Genomic DNA, 26,083 nt, shown 5'->3' on the forward strand with positions numbered 1-26,083 from the left:
CTTTGTCAGTGGCTGTGTGTAGTAGCTTCCCATGGCTAGCACACCAATCGGGGTGTCAGCGGGGCTCTGCTGTCCAAGTTACCTGCTCCCTCTACCCGCCTGGATAGTGCCCAGTACTGAGCAGGCCCCAGAATCTTCATGGCCCTGCTCTGGAAGGCGGGTCACAGCCCCATGTAGGGAGGGCAGAGTGGGCCTCAGAGAGGGGAGGGGGCTCTTGGGGTAGGGGAGGCTGGGTAAGCTGGCTGTGGGCAGACCCAGGCCCTTTGGGAGGGGCTGATGAAAGCATATATATTTTTTTGGTATTATTAATGTACAGTTACATGAGCAACATTATGGTTACTAGACTCCCCCCATCACCAAGTCCCCCCCACGTACCCCATTACAGTCACTGTCCATCAGCATAGGCAAAGCGTCCTATTTTCAGATCTTGAGGTTTTCCCCAGTAGGGGTGCCAGCCACCCTTCCCTGTACTCAGGCCCTCCCTGAGCCCAGCAGGACCTTCTTAGCATCCTCAGTGCCCAAGCTACTCCAAAGGTGGCAGGTGGGCACCACTCTGGGCACAAGGGCCTCGGGTGCCTGCAAGAGAGCCAGGGCTGAGTTTCCCAGAGACGTAGCTGCGCTCCCCAGCCATCGGCCCAGCCAGTGCCCTCCTGCCTGACCTGCAGTGTTCCCGATGGTCAGTGCAGGCAAGGCCCTGAGGCCAGGCAGGCTCTGTGGCAGGCTGGAGCAGTAGCGCCGTGCTGGCCTTGACCTCGTCCCAGCGGGCTGAGGACCCTGGGAACCCAGAATGGAGGCTCTTCCTCCCTCTCTTGTCTTTTCAGGCTGCCCCTTGGCCCCTGTCTGGCCCCGCTGTCTTGCCCCCACCCAGCCTGGTAAGTGCCCTGTGTCTGGCATGGTGAGGTGGTCCCCAAGCTTAGCATTTTGAGGCACCAGACTAGGGGAAGGGGAAGGAGCTGCAGCTTGTGGGGAGTGGGGTGGAAGGCCAGAGTGCCCCATAGGGACACCCCAGCTGTGCATAGCCCCACAAGTCTTGCCGCTTGGGTGCTGGTGTGGGGTCATCTCCATGATAATTTCCAGCACAGCGTAAAAGATCATGGAGGTGTCATTACTGGAGGAAGGGCCTTGGGTGCCCTCTGAGTTCAGGAATATGAATGGTGGTGTTATCTGAGGCAGGGATGAAATGCTGCCACAGATCAGAGAGCATGCAACCAAACAGGCACAGAGTATAGGGGCCTGTGGAAGCCACATATAGCCTGGGACTCCCGACCTCGGCCACCCAGGGGGAGACCCCAGCTGGGAAACGGGCCCACAGGGCCTGACCCCTGCCTGCCTTGGGCAGCTGCAAAGGCGATGAGGCCCCACTCTGACCTTCCCCCTTGCCACCATCTGTCTGTCTGTTGTGACCAGCTTTCTGTTGAGGGCATGCCCTGCCCTTGGCCATTGGAGGGCACTGATGCTGGCGCAGGCTTGGGGAGTCCAGGGTGACTGCTCAGCCCGAGGGGAGCTCAGACACAAAAGCCCAAGCTCCCCACCCTCCGGGAGACAGCGGCTGTCTGTGACCCCACACTGGCCTCCAGGTGGCACGGGAGCCTTGGCAGAGTCTGGGGCCATGGACACAGTTGGGGATGGAGGTCCCCAGCCCCGAAGCTGCCCTCCTCCAGGGCCATGACACACGGTGTGTGGGATGGCTGGGTGCTGGCACAGCCAGTTGTGGGGGCCAGGCCCTAGGAAACCCGGCGAAAACCTTTGCAACTCCCCGAGACCCTGTCGTCTGTGGCCTCTGTCACCCCCAAATCCAGCCATGGGGGTGGCCCCAGAGTGCTCCTTCCTCCAGGAGCACTTCTTTGCTACCGTCCCTGGGAGAAGTATGATCTTGAGACCCAAGCTTGGAAGGAGAGTCAGGGAGCTTGCGGGTTCAGCACCAAAAGGCCTGGGCTCGAATCCTGCTCCCCAGCTTCCTGGCTGTGGATTTAGGCAGTCGAGGAAGCCCAGCCTGGTGGGGTTAGAGCAGGCCCAAGAGGGGCCACATTCTGAGGGGAACCTGGGGCAGAGGCCGGAAGTGAGAGGAGCATGTTTTGCCCCTCGGGTCACAGTGCTTTCTAGCAAGCCAGGTGTCACAGAGCCAGCAGAGGTGTGTAAGCCCAGCTCTGTCCCAGAGGCTATGCCTGGTGTGCGGTGGGGACAAAAGGCCTTGTGGAGATGGGGGAGGGTGCTCATTCCCTGGTGTCAAAGGGCAGAGAGGTGGCTGCCTTGGAACCCAAAGTGTTCCTTGCACAAGAAGCATGGCTCCTCTGTGTGGCCTCAGAGAGCAGAGCTGGGCAGCAGGGTCTGCACTGGGGGAAGGAGCATGCTGGGAAGGCAGCGGGCCCCCTGTGTAGGGTGTGAGCATCAGCGTCTTGCTTGAGATAGGGGTTGGGGAAGGGGCTTCGGGGCCAAGGAGGCTGGGCCTGACACGCCCTGGGCAGTGAGGGGCCTTGGTGGTTCGCTGGGGACAAGTCATGTATGTAGAGGTGGTCATAGGGCGCTAGCCGGGGCTTCTTCCTCGGGGGCACAGCTGGCCTCGCCCTGGGCCTGGAGAGCCGCGGCGCTGACCAAAGTAGGGGGTGACTAAAACCCAGTAGGCTGAGATAGCACAGATGGTGTGCAGCTCTGGGCCTTGGCTGGGCCTCAGGACCTGGCAGGGTGGCAGGCAGGAAGTGCTGGCTACCTGGGGCTGCCCAGGAACCCAGCAACCGGAAGTCCTGGGCGGGGTGGAAGCCCTGGAGGCCCCAGGCCCCAGACACAGCAGGTGGCTGTCAGCAGGAAGGAGCTGGGAGCACAGGAACCAGCTGGCCAGCGCTGGGGCATCAGGTCCCACCTGCCTGGGGAATGCAGGCCCCGGTCCTGCCCGGTGGCCCCTGAGCCACATGGCCTCCCTGGGCTACAGGACACCTGCGCGCAGCCCACCACCAGGCAGGAGGAGAGCCATGTGCTGGGCGAGTGCCTTCAGGTCAGTGGGGTGGCGGCGGGCCTGGGGGCTTGGGAGGGGTACCGGTTCAGCGTCCAGAACTGCCCAGGGAGGACCTGCCAGGACACCCCACCCCCTCCCCCAGCCATGCACTGCTCAGCCTGCTGCTGGCAGGGACGTGGGGGCCCAGGTCAGGTGGGCCTTCCAAGGGTGGGGTCCCTTGGCACTTGGGTCCTGTGTGCCCACACAGTGTGTGTGCATGTGTACGTTGTGTGTGCGTGTGTGTGTGTGTGTGTTGCGTGCACACGGTGAGGAGACGGAAGGAGCGGCGTGAGCTCCTGCTGCACCCGCCCCGGGGAGCACCCTGCCCGGGGGCCTCGCAGCTTTCCTCGTGAAGCCCAGGTCGGGCTGCCCTCTCTTGCGCGTGGCTGGTCACTGGCCTTCATGGGTGGGTTTTGGTTTTGATTCTCATACAGAGAAAGATTCTGGGAAGAGGGGAAACTGAAAGGGGAGAAGAGGCGCTCGCGGTCTTCATCCCACTGCTGCCACCTAGTGTCTGCTGTGTGCCAGGCGCGGGAGTGGCTGCTCGGTACGATTTCCCGGCTGTGTGACTTGGGGCAAGTTACTCAGCTTCCCAGACTCCTGGTGTCTTCATCAGTGACATGGGGATGACGCTGGTTCACACCGCAGGGGTGTTGGGGAGAGAACGTGGGGTGATTCCTGAGAAGCATAGAGCCTCTTGTCCTCAGTGGCCTGGGCTGTAAAATGGGGTTGAGGCACCAACCTGTGGGATTTTATTGCTGTCAGGGAGAATGGTGGGGGGGCTGGTGCCTGGGGTGGTGACAGAGCTTCTGATTGGTACCCAGGCTGTCTGTCCTGCACACTGGGGCCACCCCTGGGGGGTCTCTCTTTGGCCCATGCAGGCCATGTGTGTGGGAGTGAAAGTATGATCAATGTGTGTGTGCGCACATGTGAGGACAGCAGGCACTGTGGGAATGCATGCACGTGTGAGGGTGAGCGTGAGCGTGAACAGGTATGTATATATGTACGAGTGCATGCGCAAGTGTGAGAACGTGTGCATGTCTGTGGACAAGCCTGAGTGTGAGGCACACTGCACATGCGATGAGTGGTCACTGTGACCACGGTGGCCCGTCATCACCCTCACCTTCAGCCACTACTTCCTTCCCCTTTTCTGGCACTGGGCTCCTGGTCACATGCCAACCCAGCTCACCCACTGGTGCAGGGCAGGGCCAGTGGGGCTGGATGATGTTAGGACATCAGAATGGGCTTCCCCTTTGAAGGTCCGTCCTCTGGAGGGTGTGAAGGAGTGCCATGGGGGCTGGTGCAGTGAGGGCAGCCCCCACAGACGGGCCGGCCTGGTCAGCACCGACAGGGACCCCCTGACAGTGTGGTCACACGAGCCATCAGCTCCCTCACAACTAGGGCCGTGTGTGTAGGTGTCAGAGAGGAGCCCGGGCCGTGGGAGCCCAGCCCTCCAGCACTCCACTCTGCCTCAGCACAGGCTCGCCCCACACACACACCCGCGTGTACACATATGCCCTCCTGCAGTTGAGCCGTGCAGCACGCAGTCAGCCCCTGAGCACAGTCGGTGATGGTGACCACATGCAGGGAGCCCAGCTCACACGCGCAGGTGATGACCACAGAGCCTCCCACAGCGACGTGAGCCCCAGAGCCTGTATGCCCCGAACTCAAGGAAGTCCGCCTCCGTGGCTCAGAGCGGTTGTCACCCACCTGCTGTGTCCCCACTCTGCCCCTGGGCCTCAGGTCTCCTAGACCAGTCTCAACTTTGAGAGGAGGTCAGGGGGCGAGCTCAGGAGCAGAGGCTGGAGAATCTTCCTGAGGCTCCTGCCTTCCCTAGTGTGTGCACACACACGCAGACCACAGGCCTTCTGGAAGAGCTCAAGGAGCCCACCCTGCTGCCAACCTGCATGTCCTTAGAGCTCTGCCCCGGGGGGCCTCTCCGGACTGCAGGGAATGGAGCTCCGCCCCACACGGCATGCCGCCAGCTCACTGGGGGCTTCAGTCCCCTCCTCTGTAGGGACAGCTGCCCCTGAGGGGACGGGCTCTCACTATGCTGCTGGGGTGTTGGGGCACTCTTGTGTCCCAAGGAGCAGACTCCTGTGCCTGCTTTAAGCTGGAGGAAGCAGACCTCCACAGAGGACTGGCCTGCCAGGATTCGAACCTCAGCTCCAGCAGACGGTGAGGGGTCCCCACTGTGGTGTCCGGCCCTGCACAGGAAGGGAGGGAGGCTTCCTGCTGATGAGCTGGCAGGAAGGCCTGTGGGGGCCCCTGGGAGGAGTTAGTGGACTTTGACCATCAGGTCGCTGACGGTAGCCATGGACATCGAGGGCGAGAGCCAGGGAGGCCAGGCGGCCAGAAGCATGGCTGCCTCTTGGGGGCTCCCTCAGCTTTCTTGGGTACCAGGGGCACTGGAGTCTGAGCTGGGATGAAAGTCCCCAAGAGCCGTGTGGTCACCGTGACCACTGTGGCTCGTCATCACCCTCACCTTCAGCCACTACTTCCTTCCCCTTTTCTGGCACTGGGCTCCTGGTCACATGCCAACTCAGCTCACCCACCGGTGCAGGGCAAGGCCAGGGGGGCTGTATGATGTTGGGGCATCAGAATGGGCTTCCCCTTTGATGGTCCGTCCTCTGGAGAGAGGATGTGGGTGTTGGCATCTGTCCCTGCAGCAAGAACATTCCTGGGGAGGTGAAGGTGGAGCACAACCTGGCCCTGTCATAACCCACCCTCCCCACCCAGGGTCAGTCAGTGGGCACCTAGGAGCCCTCACCCTGCCCGTAGAGGGATGGTGGCATGTGAGAGCGAGGACTTCACAGGCCTGTGCCTGTCTGACCACAAAACTAAGCCTGAGTGGTGTCGCGGGCCACCCCAACCTCACTCAGATGTGGGGCCAGGAGGAGCAGTGGGTTCCGTCTGTGCTCCCAGCAGCTCTTCCTACCCCCAAAACACATCCCAGGTCTCCTTACAGTTTGGGGAGGGTGAGATACACCAGAGTAGGGGCTTTGTTTCAGCTTCCTGTGCCTTCCAGGCAACCACAGTCCCCACCACACACCAGGGTCAACATTCTATGCCTCCTGGGTGTGCCCTGGTGCCCCCCCGTGTGCTGGGCCTGACTGGGGAGGATGGGGGACAGCGACCATCTGAGATGGTCAGTGTGAGGTGGAGGGAAGGCTGTGGTAGCCCCACAGAGGGAACTAGGACCCACTACAGGTCAGGGAAGACTGCCTAAAAGAGGAGACACTTCAGCTCTTATTTCATTTTTGGTTGTATTTAGTTAGAAACACGACCAATTTTTGTATATTGATCTTGTTTCCTGCTACCCTCCTGAGCTCATTTATTAGTTCTAATATTTTTTTACTGGATTCCTTGGAATTTTCTATGTACATAACCACTTAATCTGTGAATAGTTTTATTTCTTCCATGCCAATCTGAGTACTTTTTATTTCATTTTCTTGCCCAGTTGCACTGGCAAGAAGCTCTTAAACAATGTTGAATGAAGGTGGTGGGAGCAGACATCCTCACCTTGTCCCTGACCTGAGGGGGAGGCTTTCTTCTCTCACTGCAGCTCCTATTGGCTGTGGACTTTTCAGATGCCCTTTACCAGGTTGAGGAAGTTCCTTCCTTTTCCTAGTTTGTTGAATATTGTTCACATCATAAAGGATTGTGAGGTTTTGTATAATGCTTTTTCTGTGTCTACTGAGATGATTCTGTGGCTTTTGTCTTTACTGCATGGGTCTGATGTATTACATTAATTGAATTTTAAATGTTAAATGAATGGAGTATTCCTGGGATAAATCCCGCTTGGCACGGTGTAGAATCCTTTTTAGACGGTGTTGGATTCAGTTTGCTAGTATTTTGGTGAGGATCTTTACATCCACATTTGTAAGGGATACTGGCCTGTAGTTTTCTTGTGATGTGCTTGGTTTTGGTGTCAAGGTAATGATGCCTCATAGAAGGGTTCCTTCCTCTTCTGTTTTTGGAAGCGTTTGTGAAGCGTTGATGCTCATTTGAGCCAACTCTTGAAGGTGAAGTTGCAACTGTAGGCAATGGAAACAGTGGGGACAGAGGCCTGGAGGTGGATGAATTTTGGTAATGGCAGCCATGGAGTCAGGCTGACATGGACATGGAAGGTTCAGGGCAGGAGAACCCATGAGAAAGGTCCCTGGGGGCCTTGTCTGGAAGGGCCAGGTGGCCATGAGGAGGCCCTGGAGATCTAGGACAGACCAGTGATTGGGTGGTGGGTGTGTCAGAATATGCTGAGTGGACAGTGATGGAGGGAAGAACCTGGGGGGTCGGAGAGGTAGTGGTGGGAGGAGGTGGGGGCAGAATGCTTGGGAGGCCAGGCTGAGGTCTCCTGGGAGAGGAGCCACAGATGGTCAAGCGGGTAGGAGCTGCCAAGGGCCAGACCCCTGACTCCTGCAGGGAATCCGGGGTGGGGGCTCGTGATGTCAGACAGATGAAACTGCCCACTGAGGAGGGGGCAGAGGAGCCACAGACGCCCCTCCCCCCGAATCTGGAGTGCATGCCGGCCTGGTGGGGGACACTCAGCCGGTCAAGCCCACCACATCCCTCAGAGGCAGGGCGGCCGCACCCCCCTTTGCAGGGGTGCAGACTGAACCTCAGGGAGGAGAAGCCGCTTTCCCAAGGGCACCGGCTGGACTGGGACCGGGCGGGGTCCCCAGAGTCCCTCCCGGGCGGGCGGGCGGTGCCTTGCGGCGCTCGCAGTGCTGGGGCTGGGGAGCGGGCTGCCTCGGGGCCCCGGGGGCCGCCCTTCCGCCGCCCGCTCCGCGCCCCCGCCCGCAGCAGACGGGGCGGCGGGCCCGCCGGGGCGGAGGGGCGGAGGGGCGGGGCCGGGCGCGGCGCGATGGCGGGTTCCCGGCCGCGGCCGCTGAGCTGGGGCTGGCGGGAGGCGGGCGCCGGGGCCGAGGCGGCGGCAGGAGGGCCCGGCCCGGGGCCGTGTCGGGGCGCGCGGGAGAGGCGGGCGCGGGCCGCCTCCGGGAAGCCGGCGGTGCCCGCCGCGCGGACGCCGTGAGTACCGAGCCCGGCCCCGCGCCGGCGCTTCCCGCGAGAACAAAGGCGGGCGTGGGCGGCCCCCGGTGGGCGGCGGGCGCGGGGCCCCCTTCCCTGTCCCCGCCGCGGGGGCCGGGCCCGGAGAGGTTGGCTTTGGGGGCCGATGGGGCCCGAGGGCAGCGGGAGTGACCCAGGCAGGGGCCGAGGAGCCCGTGACCAGCAGAGGACGGGCGCTGGTTTGCCAAGAGCAGAGTGGTTTTGTGTGTGTGTGTTTTGGGATGGCGCTGTAGTGCAGGGGTGCGAGTGGAACCGGGCGTCTGGGTCTGACCCTAGCTGCCCCACTAAGGGTTCGGCGGGACACCGGAGGCACCAGGCCTGGGGTGGGGGACTCCTGGGTGTGACAGGCGTTGAAGTGCCCACAGAAGAGGGGCCTCTATATCTGGGTTTAACGGGTGAGTAGGAGTTCTCCATGTGAGAAAAGGTATTGGTCATTCCAGGCAGAGGCCGGAAGTGTGAAACAGCCGGCAGGTTTCAGGGAGAGCAGCTGAAGCATGAGTAAGAGGCCGGAGAAGGGCAGGGCCTGACGCTGGGGCCTGGAACAGAGGGTCCCGTCGGCTGGGGTTAACCCCGAGGCAGTCAGCTCACCTCTGGTGACTGCGCTGTGTCGTCCCTGCCAGTGATGCCCCAGGCTGACCCACCAGATGGTCACCATGACTGCTGCTGACGAGGGTGTGCTTCGTGCCAGGCTGGTCTGCTCTGCCCTCCTGTCCTACAGCCTCAGCAGCCGAGGACTCTCGGCTACCTGCTTTCCTGCCTCCTGGGTTGGAGGGCCTTAAGAAAGGGAGGGACGGAAGCTGGCTGCGAGCAGGCAGGAGTGGAGCACGGGGGCATCAGGAGGCCATGCCCCTCCATCCCTCCCTGCTGAGGGTCAAGGCTGGTTGAGAGGGTGCCCAGGGCCTGTCCTAGTCCCTGAACCTCTTTACCTCCTTTCCCAGTCACCCGCTCCAGGCCCTTTCTGACTTCCTCTCTAGGGCAGGCCCCGTTATAGGCTCACTTGGCACTTGGGCTCGGGGTGGTTATGGCCTTCGGCCTGACCTACCTGGGCCAGTGGTTTCCTGAGTTTGCTCACCCCTGTACCCCAGTCCCCATGTGGCCTTGAGCTCAGTTCACATGTGCTGAACGAACCAGTGAAGGAACTCACGTAACTCTCAGGGCAAGTGGGGGTCAGATGTATGGTTGAATGGACCAGGGGCTGGCCAAGTAGACCAGGGGGTGGGTCTTCCTGGGGTCCCACCTGGAAACTTGGGGCCTTCAGAAAAGCAAAGAAAAGCAAAGAAATCTTACCCCTTGCTGCCTGAACCTTCATGCTGTCTCCAGGTTCTGGCATGTCCCCACTGTGTGCCCCCAGCTAAGTCATCTTCCATCCCCGTCTCCTGGCTGAGAGGTGTCCCTTTCCCCTTTCATTGCAGCTTCATGGCGGCTGAGGAGATGCACTGGCCTGTCCCCATGAAGGCCATTGGCGCCCAGAACTTGCTAACCATGCCTGGGGGTGTGGCCAAAGCCGGCTACCTACACAAGAAGGGTGGCACCCAGCTGCAGCTGCTCAAATGTGAGTCCCCTGGGTGGTGCAGAACACAATGGGAGGACACGGGGACAGGGCTGAGCCCTGCCCCTGCTGCTGCACTGTTCTGCTGGGCCTCCCTGGGCAAGCAACCTCTCTGAGCCTCTGCCACGTGATGTGGTGTGGCCCTTTCCTCCCTGGTGGCTGTTACCCCCGGGACCTGAGGTCGGCTTCCCCAGCCCCCAGGGCCGTGGGACGGCCCTGGGGGTGCAGCCAGCCAGATGAGTGAGTACACAGTGCTTGTCAGCTGTCCAGGGAAGCTGAAGCCTGCGTGTAAGGGCTGGGGACCCCTGAGCGCCTGGTGGGTCTGGCCCCCAGGTGGCGCCCTCACCTTATCCAGTGGGTGTTAAGTGAGTTGGTCCCTCACTCCGTCTGCAGTGCGCCCGCATGCCAGGCCTGGCTGGGTGCTGGACCCCCAGAGCTGTGTGAAACTGGGCTCTGGTCCCAAGGATGGCAGGCTGGGAGAGGGAGGGAGCCGCCAGACCTGGAAGATGCCCGTTTGTCAAGACACTGAAGGCCACAGAGCACCAGGGCCTTGCCCATCCCTCTGAGCAGCCCCAGGTACCCCATGCCCTTGCCCTAGCAGTGCCCTGTGCCAGGGACTCCCTGGCCCTGTACTGCGTGGTGAAGTGGCCCAGGCTGGGCTCTTTGTTTCCCCTGTGGCGCCGAGTGGTCTGCTGTCCTCTTTGGGCAGGTCTGCAGGGGTGAACTGACTTGCCCGTGGCCTGGGAGGGGCTGCAGGGATATGGGCAGGAGAGTGTGGGGTCCTCAGCATGACTGCCCAGCCTGGGGGTTGGCCCACATTGGCGACTTCCGTCGGCAAGCTCTTTGGGTCTGTGCTCCCACTCTTACTCTGCCAGCCTGGGATGGAATCTCCCAGTAGTCCTGCAGCCGGACGGCCACACAGTCCCTATCCCTGGGGGCCCATGGTAGCTCTACACAGCCCCCCAAATCCATCTTTGCCGTGGGGGTGGTGCCTGGGGCTGCCCAGCATGCTCATGAATTTCTCTCTTTTTGGCCCCTTAGTGGACTCCTAGGGGGGGGGGGCAGCTGCCAGCTTAGCTCTGTGCCTTCCCTGCAGTGGGGTTCCAAGGCAGAAGGACTGACCCCGAGTTGCCCAGGGCCTCTGGGGAGTCCGGGAGTACAGCTCACCCCTGCCCTCACTGCGCCTCCCACAGGGCCCCTGCGCTTTGTCATCGTCCACAAGCGGTGCGTCTACTACTTCAAGAGCAGCTCTTCCGCCTCCCCGCAAGGCGCCTTCTCGCTGAGCGGCTACAACCGGTGAGGGCCGCCTGCTCTCACATCCCAGGGCCCCCAGGCCAGCTGGTCCCCCTAGGGTGGCCCCTGTTCCCACCCAAGGGAAGTGCAGTCTCTTCTGGGAGGGCCCACTTCCCCACCCCCTGGACCTGCCCAGCCTCTGGGGCTCCCTCCCAGCCTCCGTGCTGCCTCTGGTCTGCCTGGGACCTGAGGGTGATCAGCAGGCCTCAAGGACTGGGACAGCCTGCTCTCCAGAGGCCCCTTTTGGCCACAACCCAGTGAATTCTGTGTCCCTCCTCCCTCCCCACCCTGCCCCCTTACCCTACGTGGCCTTCTTCCAAGAGACAGAGAGCCTAGCCCAGCCTAGGCCCAGTCCCCGGCTTCCCTGGCTCCAGGAGCCTCCCGGTCTGGCCAGCTACCTGCTTTACACATGCCGTGGCCTGGGTCTGTCCAGCAAGGGACCGTGAGCCTGCCCTCGTGAATGGGCAGGTGGGCATGAGACAGAGCCCCCACATGGAATGGCACGTGCCGGCACATGTGGACCTGTTACCCCCCTGGGTCTCCCCCAGGGTCTTGGGGACCTGCAGAGCAGGGACGAGGTGTGACCCCCGGGTTCTTGGTCTTGGCATCGCACTACCTGGGCCTTGCACCTTGCAGCTGGGCTGCGTCTCCTGCCTCCTTGGAAGGGCCAGGCCCCTCCTGCCTGTGAGGCTCTGAGGGTCCGTGTCTGTCGCAGGACTGGAACCCTTGGAGACTAGGCCTGGGCTTGCACTGCAGCAGCATTTCGTTGGGGAGCCTTGCCCAAGCACCCAGCCCAAAGCCAGGCCCCCAGGCACTGCCCAGGAGGGGAGAAGGCGGGAGGGCCCCGTGGCTGCTGGTAGGCACTGGTAGATCTGGGGTCCCCTGCGGAGGGGAGTTCCCTTCCCCAAATATACCACGTTTGGCCTCATCCCAGGGGATGGTCCAGGCCCACTGATGGGCCACACAGGCACACAGCTGCCCCCAGTGCTCAACCCAGGAAGGCCCCTGATGGCACACTTTGTGAAACCCCACATTCTGGATGGAGGAGTGGCCACAGTGAGTCACTTCTCTGCAGTGCTCTCGGGGCTGCTGCCAGGCCACAGCGGCAGGGTGGAGACTGCCACGGAGCCCTGTCCGGGCCCCCAGCATGCAGGCCAGGGGCCAGGCAGGGCCCGAGGTGGGAGCTGGCACCCCACCACACTGGCGCTGCTGGGCAGCGAGGCTGATGTGTCCTTGCTTGGAGCCCTACATGCGGCCGCCCCAGGAAGCCCTCCTGAACCTCAGCGCCCCGCCCGCTCACTGCCTGCCTTTGGCCCATGCGCCTCCCTCGGCCAGCACCTCTCTCAGCCTTCAGCCCAGAGCACCCGCGGGCTGTCATGCGGATCTGCTCGCGCCCCTCGGGCTGTAGTGGTCGGTGGCTAGACCGTCCGGGGGCGGGCTGTGCTGAGGCCACCCCGCAGGAGGGGCCAGGCTCTGACCCCCGGCCCACGCCCTCAGAGTGATGCGGGCGGCCGAGGAGACCACATCCAGCAATGTCTTCCCTTTCAAGATCGTCCACATCAGCAAGAAGCACCGGACGTGGCTCTTCTCGGCCTCCTCTGAGGATGAGCGCAAGGTGACCGGCAGGGGGGCCGAGAGAAAGGCCGCCCGGTGGGGGGACAGTGCAAGGTGGCTTGGGGCAGAGGGGCGAGCACGAGGTGACCCCAGGCGGGGGGCGAGTGCAAGGGGACCCGGTGCGGGGGGAGCAGGCCCGACCTGCCTGGTGGGTGGAGGGCTGGCAGCCCCCCATCCAGGCCCTGGGGGGATGTGCTGGGGTACAGGCAGGTGCCGCCCTCAGGGCCCTGTCCTCATGTCCAGACCTGGTACTGGTGCCACACACTCAGAGTATGATGTCTTAGGAGGAACCATGAATGGGCCAGGCGGTGGCCACTGGGGGTCATCTCCCCTGACCTCAGGGGTCACTGTGGACCAGCTGGGGCAGTGAGGGGACGTGAGGCGAGGCTGGGGCTCTACCCTGGGCAGCACCATGCCCACTGTGGCCCTGACTGACCCACAGAGCTGGATGGCCTTGCTGCGCAGGGAAATTGGCCTCTTCCATGACAAGAAGGAGCTGCCCCTGGATGGAAGGTGGGCCTAGTGGGTGACAGTTAGGCAAGGGGTCATTAGGCTGCTGGGCTTGATAGTTGTGCCACCTTTCAGCCCTGGGAGCTTGGCCCAGAATCCCCTCCTCACAGGTTTTTTGAAGGTGCCAGCCTGGCACACCCAGGTGTGTGTGTGCATGCGTGCACCTGTTGGTAGTTCCTGTTTAGGGGTCGTGTGCTTTTACCTGCCCACCCGGAGGCCCAGCATTTGCAACATGTTGTAGCTTTGAGTTCCCAGCCCCGTGATGCCCGCCTTGGCTCGTGCGGGGTGAGAGAGTCTGTCTGGCCCTTGGTGCCCTCACTGTGAGGTGGCCCAGCAGGCAGCAGGGGCTCTCTGGGAGGGAATAAAGACCATCCTGTCCTGAGGAATTGAGGCCCAGAGAAGGTCTCTGCCTAACCCCGGAGCTCCCGGCCTTCTGTCCCAGCCGATGTCCTCCAGCCGGCTGCCCAGCACTGCCTGAGGCCCCTGAGTTAGGGGCAGGTGGGGACGTGGGCCCAGCTCTGGAGCCTGGCACCATCTGGCTGGTCAGGGGACCATACTTGTGGCAAGAACCACAGGACATTACGGGCGGGAGGTGCTACGGTCTCCAGCCCCCATGTGTCTGGTTCTGACCGTGCACGGGGCATGTTTGCATGTCTGTCTGCTCTTGCTTTGTGTTTGTGTGTCTGGGTCTGTGTGTGCGCATGTGTCTCTGTATGTGTCCTGGCATTTATCTGTGCACATGCCCGTGTCTGTGTGTCCTAGTGTTATCTGTGCGCCTGTCTATGTCTGTCTGAGTTGTGTCTGTGTATCTGAGTTTGTCCTCGCATCTCTCTGCACTTGTCTGCACGTCTCTGTGAGTCTGTCTGCATGCCCGAAGGTGTGCACATGCGTCCGTATGTGCGAGTGCAAAGGGACTGCTGCCCAGTGTTCTCTGCCCTCCCTCCACGCTCCAGTGACTACAGCTCTGATGCAGACAGCTTCTACGGTGCAGTCGAACGGCCTGTGGACATCAGCCTCTCTTCGTACCCAACAGACAGTGAAGGTGAGGAGGCCCGACTGCACATCCTCTTCCCACACCTCCCCACAGCCTGGCTGCTGGCAGCAACAGGACCGGGTCCTCCTCCAGGACTGTCACTGAGGCGGGGAGTAGGCCCCTGCGTTCCCTGCTCCTTCTCTTTGTCTTGCCCAGGCAGCCTGGGTCCTGCGTTCATATCCTGACCTCCTCAACCTTGCCCCGGGCCTCCCCGACTCTCAGCTGCCGGTGTTCTGAGGGCCGTCACCCCACCCCATCCTGGGCGCGGCCAGATCTGGGCTGCTCAGGGCCTGACCCTCCATCTGCCTTGCAGACTATGAACATGACGATGAAGATGACTCGTACCTGGAGCCTGACTCCCCTGAGCCCTTGAAGCCTGAAGGTACGTGGGGCCGACCTGTGGGTCCTGGGCAGCAGGGATCTGGGGACAGAGAGGGGGGTTTTGGACCCAGAGCCAAGCCTCTTGGCCCAGGTACTGCTCTGGTGGCCTCAGGCCTGACCAGCTCTGCTCGGGCCGGTTCCCCTGTGCGGCTCAGTATCAGGAGTACCTCTGGCTGGCTGTGCTCACCTGCCCCTCCAGCTCTGTAGGTAGATCGGGACGGAGGGGGAGGCGATGTGGAGAAGAGTGAAGCAGAGAGCCCCCATCCTGGGGATGCTGGACCGGGGTTGGGGGTGCTGAGATGGGGAAGGAGGGCGTTAAAGGAGTGGGCAGGTTCAGGCAGGGTCTGCGCCCTACGGCCGACAGCTCTCTGTGGAGCACTTCTGCCATCTCCCAAAGCAGCGGGCCTGGCGGGGGAGCCTGGTGGACACCAGGCGTCATGTGTGCATCACTGGGGAGCCCGGGCGTGGGGGAGGACCGTGCCTCTGTCCTGCTGTCCGTCCCTCACTTACTATCTCTTCAGCCCCTGCCCCCCACCCCCTCGGCTCCTCTCATTCTCTGTTTCATTATCTCTGGGCACTTGAGGCCGTCTCCACATCTCCTGGCCTCCCTCTCGAGTGCACCCAGATTTCCTCCCAGCTATTCCTTCTGGGGCCCAGCATGGGGCCCACGTGTCCCCTTCGTTGGCACGCTTCCCCCTCATCTGTCTGGCCTGTGACTCCAGCCATGGTGCAAGCCTCTCGGCCAGCCCTGTCTCTGAACTGCAGCTGAAGGGCTGGAGATGAGCATGCCTCTTGTCCGGGCTGTGAGCCTCTGCGCAGCGCTCCTGCGCCCGGCCCACTGCCCCCCCACCCTTCAGCATCCCCACTCCAGGCAGGCTTCCCACCCTTTCCCCAGAATGTTGTTTTTTGAGGGTTCCCAGTGGCCTCCCCACTCCCCAGTGCCGTGCTCAGCACCCGTGACTGTGCCTGGCCTGTGGCCTCCTCCCTGCCCCTCACCTGCCTCCTCCACCCGCCAGGTGCTTTGTGCTCCAGGTCCCCTCCCACCTCACTCTCAGCCCTGGGCCAGTCCCTGGGTGCCCAAACACATGACCCAGGGCCCCCCCAGTCCTCAGGCCCCACTTGTTCCTCTCCTGTCACCCTGGATCACAGCCAGTGTCAACAGGCTGTTAACCCTGTTGACATCATCAGCCAAGACCTTCCCTCTGGACTCTGGACCTTTGTCCCAATTCGATGTCTCCTTGTGTCTCTTGCTGCATCTTGAATTTGCCATGAGCAGACAACCCTTATCTTCCTCGCAGCCTGCTCCTGTCCGCTCTCCTCACCTCTGGTAGAGTGAATGCCAGCCTTCCCCAGCGGAGGCCAAACCCTAGTCCTTGCCTCCTCCCTCCCTCCCTCCCCCTTCTGGGAACTGGTGGCTCCTGACATGACATCCAGGCTTCAGGAAGCAGTGCAGGCTGCTGGTGGAGGATGGATGGATGTGTGGGTGGGCCAGGACCGGCAGAGGAAGGCTGCATTGGGAACAGGGGCTTCAGGGTAGCCAGAGCCTCAGGGGGTACACACCCACTTGGCCCTGGCTATCTATTGCCAGCAGAGGTGTTTGTCCAGCGGCACTCAGCAGGTGGCACTTGCTAACCCACCTGGTTTCTTTCCTCTGTAGATGCCCTGACCTACCCACCGGCCTACCCGCCTCCTCCTGTGCCCACGTCCAGGAAGCCAGCCTTCACCGACATGCCCCGTGCCCACTCCTTTGCCTCCAAGGGCCCCAGCCCTCTGCTGCCACCCCCACCCCCTAAACGTGGCCTCCCTGATGCTGGCCTGGCCCCAGAGGACTCCAGGAGGGATCTGCTGGGCCTGAGGCTGGCTGAGCCCAGCCCCAGGGTGCCTGCTGCTTCCCGCAGGATGAGCGACCCCCCAGCGGGCAGTCTGCCCACCACGCCCAGCCTCCGAAAACCCCCTTACTTCCGTGAGAGCCCCAGCCCCAGCTCAGAGCCGCTAATCTCTGGCCACGGGACCAGCTCTGCCGGCACGGCCACTGCCGCCTCCAGGAACTGTGACAAGCTCAAGTCCATCCACCTGTCCCCCCGGGGGCGCACTCCTGAGCCCCCTCCTGTGCCAGCCATCAAGCCCAAGTTCCTGAATACAGCTGAAGAGGTTTTCCTGAGGGAGGCTGCAAGACCTGGACCCTTTGTGCCCCCGGTGGCTCCCAGGCCTCCTGCACTGAAGCTGTCTGGGCCCGAGGCCACAGCCCGGCCTGCAGTCCTGCCCAAGCCAGAGAAGCTGCTCCTCCCCCACCTCCAGTGAGTGGTGCTGACTTTCCGGCCCAGCCTGCCTAGGCTGAGCAGCTTCCCCTGCACTGGACCCAGGGGTGTGGGGGGTGTCTAACCTTGCCTCAAGGAACATCTGGCCAGCGAGTGGTGGGCCTGGGGCTGTCTTGGGGAGCAATGCGCAAGGAGTGGTTCTGGGGACACAGGCCTCCCAGAGTCCCTGCCTTGCAGTCTGAGGCCCTCCAGGGTCTGGGGAGGTAGGGCTGACCACTTGTCCTGGGACAGATGGTGGGGGACGGGAGCTGTTCACAGCCAGCATGCCTCTGCAGGGCCTCCTGACCCACAACAGTCCTTTCCAGCCCTGCCTGGGGCTCTGGGTGTGACCCTGGCTCAGAAGCCACCCAGGCCGCCTTTGTGCCCTTTCCGGTTGGGAGCTTGCCGGAATGTAGAGCATGTTGGTGACCCACCACTGTGGCCTGCTCCAAATGTTTCCTGCTTTACTTCTGGGTGGTACCGGGAGGCTGGCGTACCCCCACTCCCGTGGTGCTGTCCACACCGACGTCTGCGTCCCTGACCTAGTGTTCCCTGAGCAGCCTCGGCGTGGCACCCTTCCCCCTGGGACTTGGTCAGCACTGCTGCTAGTGGAAAGTGCCTGGGGGACCCCTTGCCATGCTGTGGTTTTGTTTCATGAGGGGCCGTAGTGGCACGGACTGGGCATTTTGCCAAGCCCTGGTTCTGGACCCCAGTGCTGCGGGGCCATGTGTGTTGGGGCTGGTCATCCATGGTGCAGCCTCATGCATAATCCAGCGGCCATCACAGCGTGGCCTCCCATGAGTCTCCCCAGTGGTCAGTAGGGTTTGGCCCCTCCACATCTGTCCGTGCTCTGCAGCTCTGGGAGGGCTGTAATTCAGCCAAGGTCACAGAGCTGGTCAGTGGCAGAGAGCTGGGGCCAGAACCCCCTGCCCGGGACGTTCTCCTGCAGCATCTGCAGTACCATCCACAGCGTGGTGAGATCACGGCTCCCAGGACCCCTCTTGCCAGTGGCAGTGGCAGCTCAGAGCCCAGCTCAGACTTCTGGGCCTCATGCGATTCCTGCCTCCCCATGGTCAGCACGTGCTTATCTCAGAGCTCTGTGGTCGGGGGCCTATGACAGCCACCCAGGCTGTCACCCCCGATCCTGTCCTGTGGGTCCCAGTGCTGAGCTCGGCACAGTCACTCAGAGGGCACATGGGAGTGGCCTGTGGAAGTCTGACAATGAAGTGGCCTTCCTCTCCTTACTCCTCTCCCAGGCGGTCACCCCCCGACGGGCAGAGTTTCAGGAGCTTTTCCTTTGAGAAACCCCAGCAACCCTCACAGGCTGATACTGGTGGCGAGGACTCGGATGAGGACTACGAGAAGGCAAGCCTGACAGAGAGCCCGGATCTCAGCTGTGGGTGGAACTGTGGGAGAGCTGCAGGCCGGGGTAGCCCCTCATTGGCCGTCTCCAGTGGGGAGCCCCAGGATGCTGAGCTGAGGGGCGATGGGGCACGGTGCAAAGCCCCAGGTCTCGGCCTAGGCCCACAGCCAGGAGGGTGGGGGTGCCCTGCTTAGCCCTGACACCGAGCGCCACCTGCCTCCCCGCAGGTGCCTCTGCCCAGCTCCGTCTTCGTCAACACCACGGAATCCTGCGAAGTGGAAAGGTCAGCACACAGCCCTTCATATCCAAGGCCTTGTTTCTGCAGACATGGGGTCTCCTGCTGCTCTCCACCCCCACCCCTTGTTCCTGCTTTTCTGTCCCTGTCACTTGCCTTGGTGCCAGGCAGTTGCTGGCACACACACGGCCCCTAGTGTGCCAAGAAACCCAGCAAAACAGCAGCTCCCTGGCCCAGCCCGCTGCCAGCCATCACCCTGGGTATGGCCCGGAGCTCAGCAGAGGCTAGGTCTCAGGGCATCCTGTGTTGGAACCTGAGCTTCAGAACAGGGAGGGGGCCAAAAGCCCCTCTGGGGAGCAGGGCTGGGTGGTCCTTGAGAGCTGCCTGAGGCTCATTTGCTCACCTCCAGCTGTGGCTTTTCTAGGCTGTTCAAAGCCACAAGCCCCCAGGGAGAGTCCCAGGATGGACTCTACTGCATCCGCAACTCCTCCACCAAAACCGGGAAGGTAGGTGCTCAGGGCGGGTCTTCGGCAGCCCCTGGGCTGAGCAAAGGCCCCCTGGGGCAATGCCTTGTGGCAGATTCTGGCTCTCCACACATGGAGGCTGACAGCAAGCACGGGACTCTACAGTTTGTGGATCATTTCCCCAGCCAGCCTCTTATTTGATACCTCAGTGGAAATCCGCTCCTGGGTTCTTGGCCCGGCAGCCCCTCCCCTGTCCTCAGGAAGTAAACACCGTCTACAAACTGGTGGCAGCGACAGCTACTCGCCAGCACAGGCCTGAGGCAGATGGGAGGCGCTGGGGCCCCAGAACGCTGATGGGGCGAGGGGCTCGTGCGCTTTGAAGGGGAGGCTGCCTGGGGCAGTGGGAGTGTGGAAGGTCTTCTGGCTCTAGCCTCTGCTCCCCCAGGGTGAGCTGTGTTTCACTGAGCCATCAGGGGGCCCTAGGGTGGGCTGGGCGCCTGCTGCTGCTGCTCAGGCCCTGTCAGAGGCTCTCGGGGCAGGAGCCTGCAACAGTGGCGCGTCTCTGCCCTGTGGTCTGTGTGCAGGCCAGCCCACCCTGAGTCACTGGTCCCGGGGCCCAGCCTCACTGCTTCTGTGTGCCCCCCCTTGGTCTCTGGCATCTGTCTCTCCCAAGGTCAGTGCCATTGTACCCGAACCTTCTGCTGCCCGCTGCTCTCCTTGTAGGTTCTAGTCGTGTGGGATGAAAGCTCCAACAAAGTGAGGAATTACCGCATCTTTGAGAAGGTGGGCAGGCTGGCCCCTGCCAGAGCACCCTGTGTGGGAGGGGGCCCCTGTCCTGGGGCTTGGCTGGGGGCAGGGCATGGGGCCAAGGCAGCGAGTGACTGAGTGACTGGCACCTCTGCCGCCCCTCCCCACTGCCTCAGCCTCACCTCTCCCCTCACCTAGCTGTGTCCTCAGCTGACCCTAGAGGGAACAGGGTGATCGACCCTGGGCCTGTTTATGCAGACCTTGCCTGCGTCCCCTAGGCAGGTTGGAAGTGAGAAGGGAGCTAGGTGGAGGCAGGCAGGGTGGTAACGCGGCAGGCCTGACTGTTGTCATTACTGCTGACCACCCCATTTTGCAGGGCTGGGCAGGGTGGCCCAGCCCGCCCTGACCCTGCCTTCCTTTCCCCAGGACTCTAAATTCTACCTGGAGGGCGAGGTCCTGTTTGTGAGTGTGGGCAGCCTGGTGGAGCACTACCACACCCACGTGCTGCCCAGCCACCAGAGCTTGCTCCTGCAGCGCCCCTACGGCTACGCTGGACCCAGGTGACACCTGAATCACGTACTGCCGGGTAGAGGCGATCGTGGGGGCTGTGATCCCAGGCCATGCAGATGAGACTGGCCTGCATGGGAGAATGATCAGGAGAGAGTGCCATGCTCTGGCTTGGGGTATCCCCATCTCAGGCCAGTCCCCCCCCAGCAGGCTGGGTCTCCGGAGCCAGGCCAAGTCCCAAGCTTCAGAAGATTGGGCTCTCCTATCCAGCCCACCTCCCAGGAACCCAGGGTCCCAGGACTGAGCCCTGCCTGAGCTTCACAGACAGTGGTTCTGGTTCCACCATTACACCCACCTCCCACTGAGCTGGGAGCTGGGCAAGGCTGGGGCTTTTGGGGGTGGGTGGGGCAGGAGCCGGTCCCGGGGCCCCTCCCCAGCAGGAACGCTAAGGTGCTAGCTGTCACTGTTGCACACAATAAAGCACAGATGAGCTTTGCCTTTGTGACTGTGGCTTTGCTGGGAAGAAGGGGTGACTGGCTTTGCTGAGTTCCTGCACCTACATCCGAGTAGTGATGGCAGCAGCTCACAGGAGCCCTGGGATGCGGCCACCCTGTCTCCCAGGGCTTGGGGCCATAAGTGGCTAGCCCTGGGTGCAAGTTAGTAACAGAAAAGGACCCAAACTTAGGCAGTGTGGGCTCAAAACCTGTTCTCCAAAGCACTATGGCCACTGCCCTGGGGCCTGTGCAGGCCAGTGGGTCCACAGAGCTCAACCAACCATATCCACAGCTGGTCACCCGCTGGATCAATGAATGGCTACTGGGAGACAGCTGGGCTGGAGGGGTTCGCAGTGCATGCTGCCCAGGGCAGTGGCTTGGGCAGGGGCTGGGCCCTGAGTGAGAAGGGATGGGGGTACCCAGGTGCTCAAGTCCTCTGGGTGATGCCAGCTCCAGCCCAGCCTTGATGGCCCCCTCATTTCCTGCCATAGGACGCCAGCACATTGCTGTCCCTGGCATGGCCATCCACACTGGATTTTCTTTGTGGGGGTCAGGGCTGGCAAGGGACCCCAGAGTCATCTGATCTTGACTGCGCCCTATATTGGGAGAGGATTTGCTGTGTAAACCCAGACTGAGGACCGCACTTGTGCCCACCAGCCAGTGATTACTGCACCTGGAGAAGGCCCTTGGACACACCTGGAGCATGTCCTGGGGTGGGGTGGTTTCTGGAGGGAAGAGAGAGGTGAGGTGGTTCAGGATGGGGGAGGCTGTGGCCCCAGGGCACTGTGGGGTACAGTGGGGTGTAGTGGGGACAGTGGCCAGCTACTTCCAGGAAGCAAGTGTCCAGCACGGTCTCTGCAGATGTTTCCTCTGCAGCCGGCCTGGGGCGAGGGGTCAGTGTGGGCACAGTCGAGTTTGGGCACGTTCTGGGTGAGCTTCTGGTGTTCTGCACCACCTCTGGAAAACCAGTAATTCCTGCTCCCTGCAGTCATGATTCTTTGCTCTCTCTGGCCTGACCTCACCTGGGAATCCAGTGAGACACACTATTCACCACTGTGGTGGCAGCTTCCCTTAGTGTAAAATTCTAAATGGGGGCTTGGGTTCGAGGAGCAGTTTCTAGCGAGTGCCTGGAGATCTGCTGACTGGTGATGCACCACCAGACGCTGTCCTTTTTAGATACTTTGGAGCCAGCTCAGTGGTTGAACCACATCTGAAGACCCCTGAGCTGGAAGGTCTGGGGGCTTTTGGGTCCAGAGCCAGGTGATAGGTCCTTCCGGCCACCTGGACAGATGAGGCCTGTGGCTGCTTGAGACCCACCACAGGGCCTGGGCCAGCCTCACCTCTCCTCCCTGGGCCTGGGCCAGCCTGGGCCAGCTGCCCACGTCTTTGTGAACTGCCCCTGGATCTGGGGCCTCAGCTGTAGGAGTCTGTGTGTTGGGGGTGGTATATGGTCCTCCAGCATGAATGGGGGCCAGAGGAGGCCCACTCTCTTCCAAGAACTACTGCGAATGTCCTATTCCTCATACAGGGTTACAGAATGATCACCACTTACAAAGTACTTCTGTGGGGTTTGAGGTGCTGAGCCGGATAGTTCACATAGTTTGGAGAAGCAGCTGCTCTTAGTCCCATTTTACAGGTGAGGAAACTGAGGCTCATAGAGGCCTGGATTCAGGTTCTGCCTCTGTCACGTACTACCACGTGATCTGGCCCCTGCCTACCTTCCCTCTGCCCACAGGGTGTCCAGTTATCTGGCCTCCCTGAGGCCTGGTGTGCCCTCACCGAGCCAAGGGGGCTGCAGCTCTGCAGGGAACAAAACTGACCCTCAGTTCTGCTTGGCCCTCCAGGCCGCAGTCCTCGGGGATGAGCCAGCAGGAGCCCAGGCTGTGCCCTGGGGCGATCTTACAGACAGGAGCTTAGGCTCAGAGAGGATCCGCTGACTTGCCCGGCATCTGGTGAGTTCAGAGATGGGGTCAGTTCCTGGCCTTGGGAAAAGGGCCCCAGGCAGTTTGGGAAGCTTTTCCAAGCCGAGGACTGAACATGATTTTACTTTTCCTACAATTGATCAGAAAGACTGTGTTAGTAGAGATTTTCACTGTAAAAGGAGATGTTTTTAGAACCAAAAGAGACCTCACAAACACATCTGGAATTGCTCTCAGTCCCAGTCGCCACCCCAACTCCGGGTCACGTTGTGTGGACACCCCCTGCTGGTCCAAGGGGGAGCTTCCTGCATGCTATGCTTGGTGGTGGCTTTGACGGCACCAGGGAAGAAAAGAAGGCTGTGGGCCTGTGGCCTTGGGGCTTCTTGCCCAGTGCCCACTGTGACTGCCTTGGAAGGCAGCCTAGGGGATACCAAGGCCACACAGGGAATATGGGGTGGAGCTGGTACTTGAACCAGATCCATGTGTCTATATAGAAGTGGCATGGCAAGGGTAGCCTCTGACCCTGTGACCTACAGCACGGCGTCCCTCACTGGTCAGCTCCAACACACGCCTGGCTCCCTGTCTCTGTGCCTGCACATCCTGTCCCTCCTCCACCCAAAAAGCCTGCCTGATGGGGGGCCTCCAAGAGGGCCTCTTGTCCTGGGGCACAGTAACCCTTGAAAATAGTTGATAGCAGCCATCATCAAGCTACCTTCTGGCACTCTTTGACCAGAGGGAGGGTTCTACCACCCAGCAGACCCTGCTTAGCTCTTCAGCAACCTTAATGGCTGCCTGACAGCTGCCCCTGCATTGCTGTCTGGCTTCATCTCTGGCTATGCCCTGGGCTACTCAGAGCTGCTCCTTTTCCTTTCCTTTCCCATGGAATGACACACACGTTGGTAGCCTAACTCAGTGCTGAGAAGTGACCCTTCAGGAAGTAGCTTCCATTGCGGCCCTGGCCCCTCCCTCTCAACGGCAACCTCTGCCCTGACTTTGGTGAGGTTCACGTTTTGCTATAAAGCCTTTACGGCCCAGTCATGCATCCATCGCAGCAGTTTCCTGTTTTTGTATTTTGTATGAATGGAATCAAACAGATGCAAGCTTTAGCCCTGGCTTTTGCTCATTATTATCTTTGAAGTTTGTCCACATGCTATATCTATAGTCAAGTTCATTGCTGACAACTGTTCCATTGTATGGTTGTATCATAGTTCACAGATCCGTGTTATTGTAGATGGACATTTGGTTTATTTCCAGTTCGGGGCAATCACAGACAATGCTGCTAGCAACAGTCTTATCTGTGTTTCTGATGCATGTGCCCACAAATTTCTCTAGGATATGTACCCAGAGTCTGACTCCTGAAGTCTAGGGCATCAGACCTTTCACTGTTTTCCAAGAATTTTATTGTTCCAGTTGATGCTCCCACCAGCACTAAAGGAGAGTTCCCTTGGTTTCACATCCTTGTTAATAATGCTTGGTGTTGTCAGGTTGTCAGACTTTTTTTCATTTTTACCAACTTGGTAGGTGTATAATTATGGCTTTATGTACATTTAGCTAATTATTAATGAGGTTGATCACATTTTCTTATGTTTCTTAACCATTTTGTCTCCTATAAAGTGTTCAAATCTTTTACCCACATTTCTTTGTTGTCTTTTTCTTATGCTCTATAAGAATTCTTTATATTGTCTGATATTGTCAGTAATGTGAGCTGCAAATCTTTTCCGACTTTGTAGTTGTTTTTTTGCATATGACAGGAGGTAAGGATTCGTTTTCATTTTTTTCCCTATATGTTGGTTACCCACCTATCCCTGCATCATGTATTTATAATCTGTCCTTTCTCCACTCACCCGCAATGCCTGCCACCTGTGATACATGTATGTAGGTCTGTAGCCTGGGCTCTTTCTTCTGTTCCATTTGTCGGCCTATTCCTATGCTGATATCAAACTGTCTTAATTACTGTCACTTAAATATGTCTTGGTATCTGGTTAAATAAATCTTCACCTATTTTTCTTCTTTGGGAGTATCTTGGCTACTCTGATTCTTTGTATTACCGTATTAGTTTTTCTGTCACATAGGTTTTAAGGTAAGCTCAACAGTTCCATTGGCCAACTCAGCTGGTATTTTGATTGGGAATTCATTATAGATACAAATCGGCTTGGGGAAAAGTGACATCTTTACAATATTGAGTCCTCTGATTCATGAACATGGTTTACCTTTCATTTGGATCTTCTTTAAGGTTTGCCAATAGGACTTTATAATTTCGTGCATTTTGGGTCTTGCTCAGATTTTGTTAGGTTTGATTCTTAGGCACTTGTTTCTTATAGTCTATTATAAATTATATATGCTTTAAATTTCATTTTATGTTTATTGCTAGCATATAGGACATACCTTGTCTTCTGAGTGGAGCCCTTTGTCCATTTGTGTTCAATATAATTAAATTTGTCTTATTTTGTGTTTTGTATTGCCCCACCTGTTTTTCTCCTTTTTGTCCCTTCTTTTGGATTGAGCAACTTTTTTTTTTAACCATTCCACTGTCTCTATTCTAGTTTGAAAGTTATACAGTCTATTTCTATTCTTACCTAAGTCGAGTAATAAATATTTTTACCCTCCGGACAACACAAGGGCTTCAGATGACTTTAATTTCATTGATCTCCCTCATTTCTTAGTATTATTGTTGTACATATGTAATTCTGTGTTTTTGTTTTTAACTCTGACCCGCCGCAGTCTCCCCACCCCAGCCTTGGAAAAGGAGGGTGTATTTTAATAACATTAGAACTTTTTTGTTATGGTAAAATATACATAATATAAAATTTACTATTTTAAAAAGTTTAATTATACGGTTCTGTGGCATTCAGTGCATTCATATTGTTGTGAGCCATTTCCATTATTCACCCCATAACTCTTTGGTCCTGTAAAACTGAAAACTCTATACCTACTCCCCATTTCCTCCTTCCCCAGCCCCTGAGCCACCATTCTACTTTGTCTCTACGAATTTGACTACTCTAGCTCCCTCATACAAGGGGTACATATAATTTGGCCTTTTGTTTCAATTAGCATAGTTATTAATTAGCATAATGATTTCAGTTAGCCTAATGTCTTCAAGGTTCATACATGTTGTAGTGTGTGTCAGAATTTCCCTCCTTGCTAAGGCTGAATAATATGCCATTGTACAGACGGCCTGCATTGTGCTCACCCACCCACCCATCCGACAATGGACAGGAGCTGCTGCTACCTTTCGGTGATCATTAATGCTGCTGTGAACATGGACGTGCAAATATCTGTTTAGAATCTCTTTTTATTTCTTCTGAGTATATACCAAAAAAAAAGGCAGTGGTTGGATCAGCCTTGGTTTCCCAGTTGTCCATGCTGTTGGGCTGATGCCTAGCCTCCACCCTGCTACCATGGCAACGTCATTCATGATACCACTGTGCCAGCTCTGTGGTGGCAAGAGGACAGATCCTGGCTAATGCCTGTTGCCTAAGCCATTCTATTTGCTTGGTTGTTTACAGCCTCTGTGTTGGGTGCTTGCTGGAGGACGTTAACATGCAATACAAAAATCTTCACCCTTTGCGCCAATTCTCATAGGTCCATCCTCCTGCCTCTTCCTTAGACCTCTTTGTCCCC

General features: G+C 59.3%; 1 protein-coding gene across 7 annotated transcripts in view; it reads left to right on the plus strand.

Moving 5' to 3' along the window:
- Positions 1-20,545, plus strand: part of SH3BP2 (SH3 domain binding protein 2) — a 32,484-nt gene extending 11,939 nt beyond the window's left edge. For 2 of the 7 annotated variants that reach the window (XM_036992232.2, XM_017647064.3), the window contains exons 2-13: positions 9,469-9,608; positions 10,799-10,901; positions 12,396-12,513; positions 12,955-13,025; positions 13,976-14,064; positions 14,369-14,437; positions 16,094-16,733; positions 17,990-18,098; positions 18,324-18,379; positions 18,756-18,837; positions 19,519-19,578; positions 19,969-20,545. In XM_036992232.2, the coding sequence (XP_036848127.1) occupies positions 9,473-9,608; positions 10,799-10,901; positions 12,396-12,513; positions 12,955-13,025; positions 13,976-14,064; positions 14,369-14,437; positions 16,094-16,733; positions 17,990-18,098; positions 18,324-18,379; positions 18,756-18,837; positions 19,519-19,578; positions 19,969-20,106 (1,671 nt within the window). In that variant the 5' untranslated portion in view covers positions 9,469-9,472 and the 3' untranslated portion in view covers positions 20,107-20,545. Of the gene's footprint in view, positions 1-821; positions 873-2,744; positions 2,990-7,838; positions 8,018-8,164; positions 8,452-9,468; positions 9,609-10,798; positions 10,902-12,395; positions 12,514-12,954; positions 13,026-13,975; positions 14,065-14,368; positions 14,438-16,093; positions 16,734-17,989; positions 18,099-18,323; positions 18,380-18,755; positions 18,838-19,518; positions 19,579-19,968 lie in introns of those variants that run through there. The other 5 variants (XM_036992240.2, XM_017647063.3, XM_036992247.2 and 2 more) reach the window with 5 other exon arrangements.
- Positions 20,546-26,083: the final 5,538 nt, after the last annotated feature.

This window comes from Manis javanica, chromosome 5 (genome assembly GCF_040802235.1).
Source record: "Manis javanica isolate MJ-LG chromosome 5, MJ_LKY, whole genome shotgun sequence".
In the NCBI taxonomy this organism is placed as follows: Eukaryota; Metazoa; Chordata; class Mammalia; order Pholidota; family Manidae; genus Manis; species Manis javanica.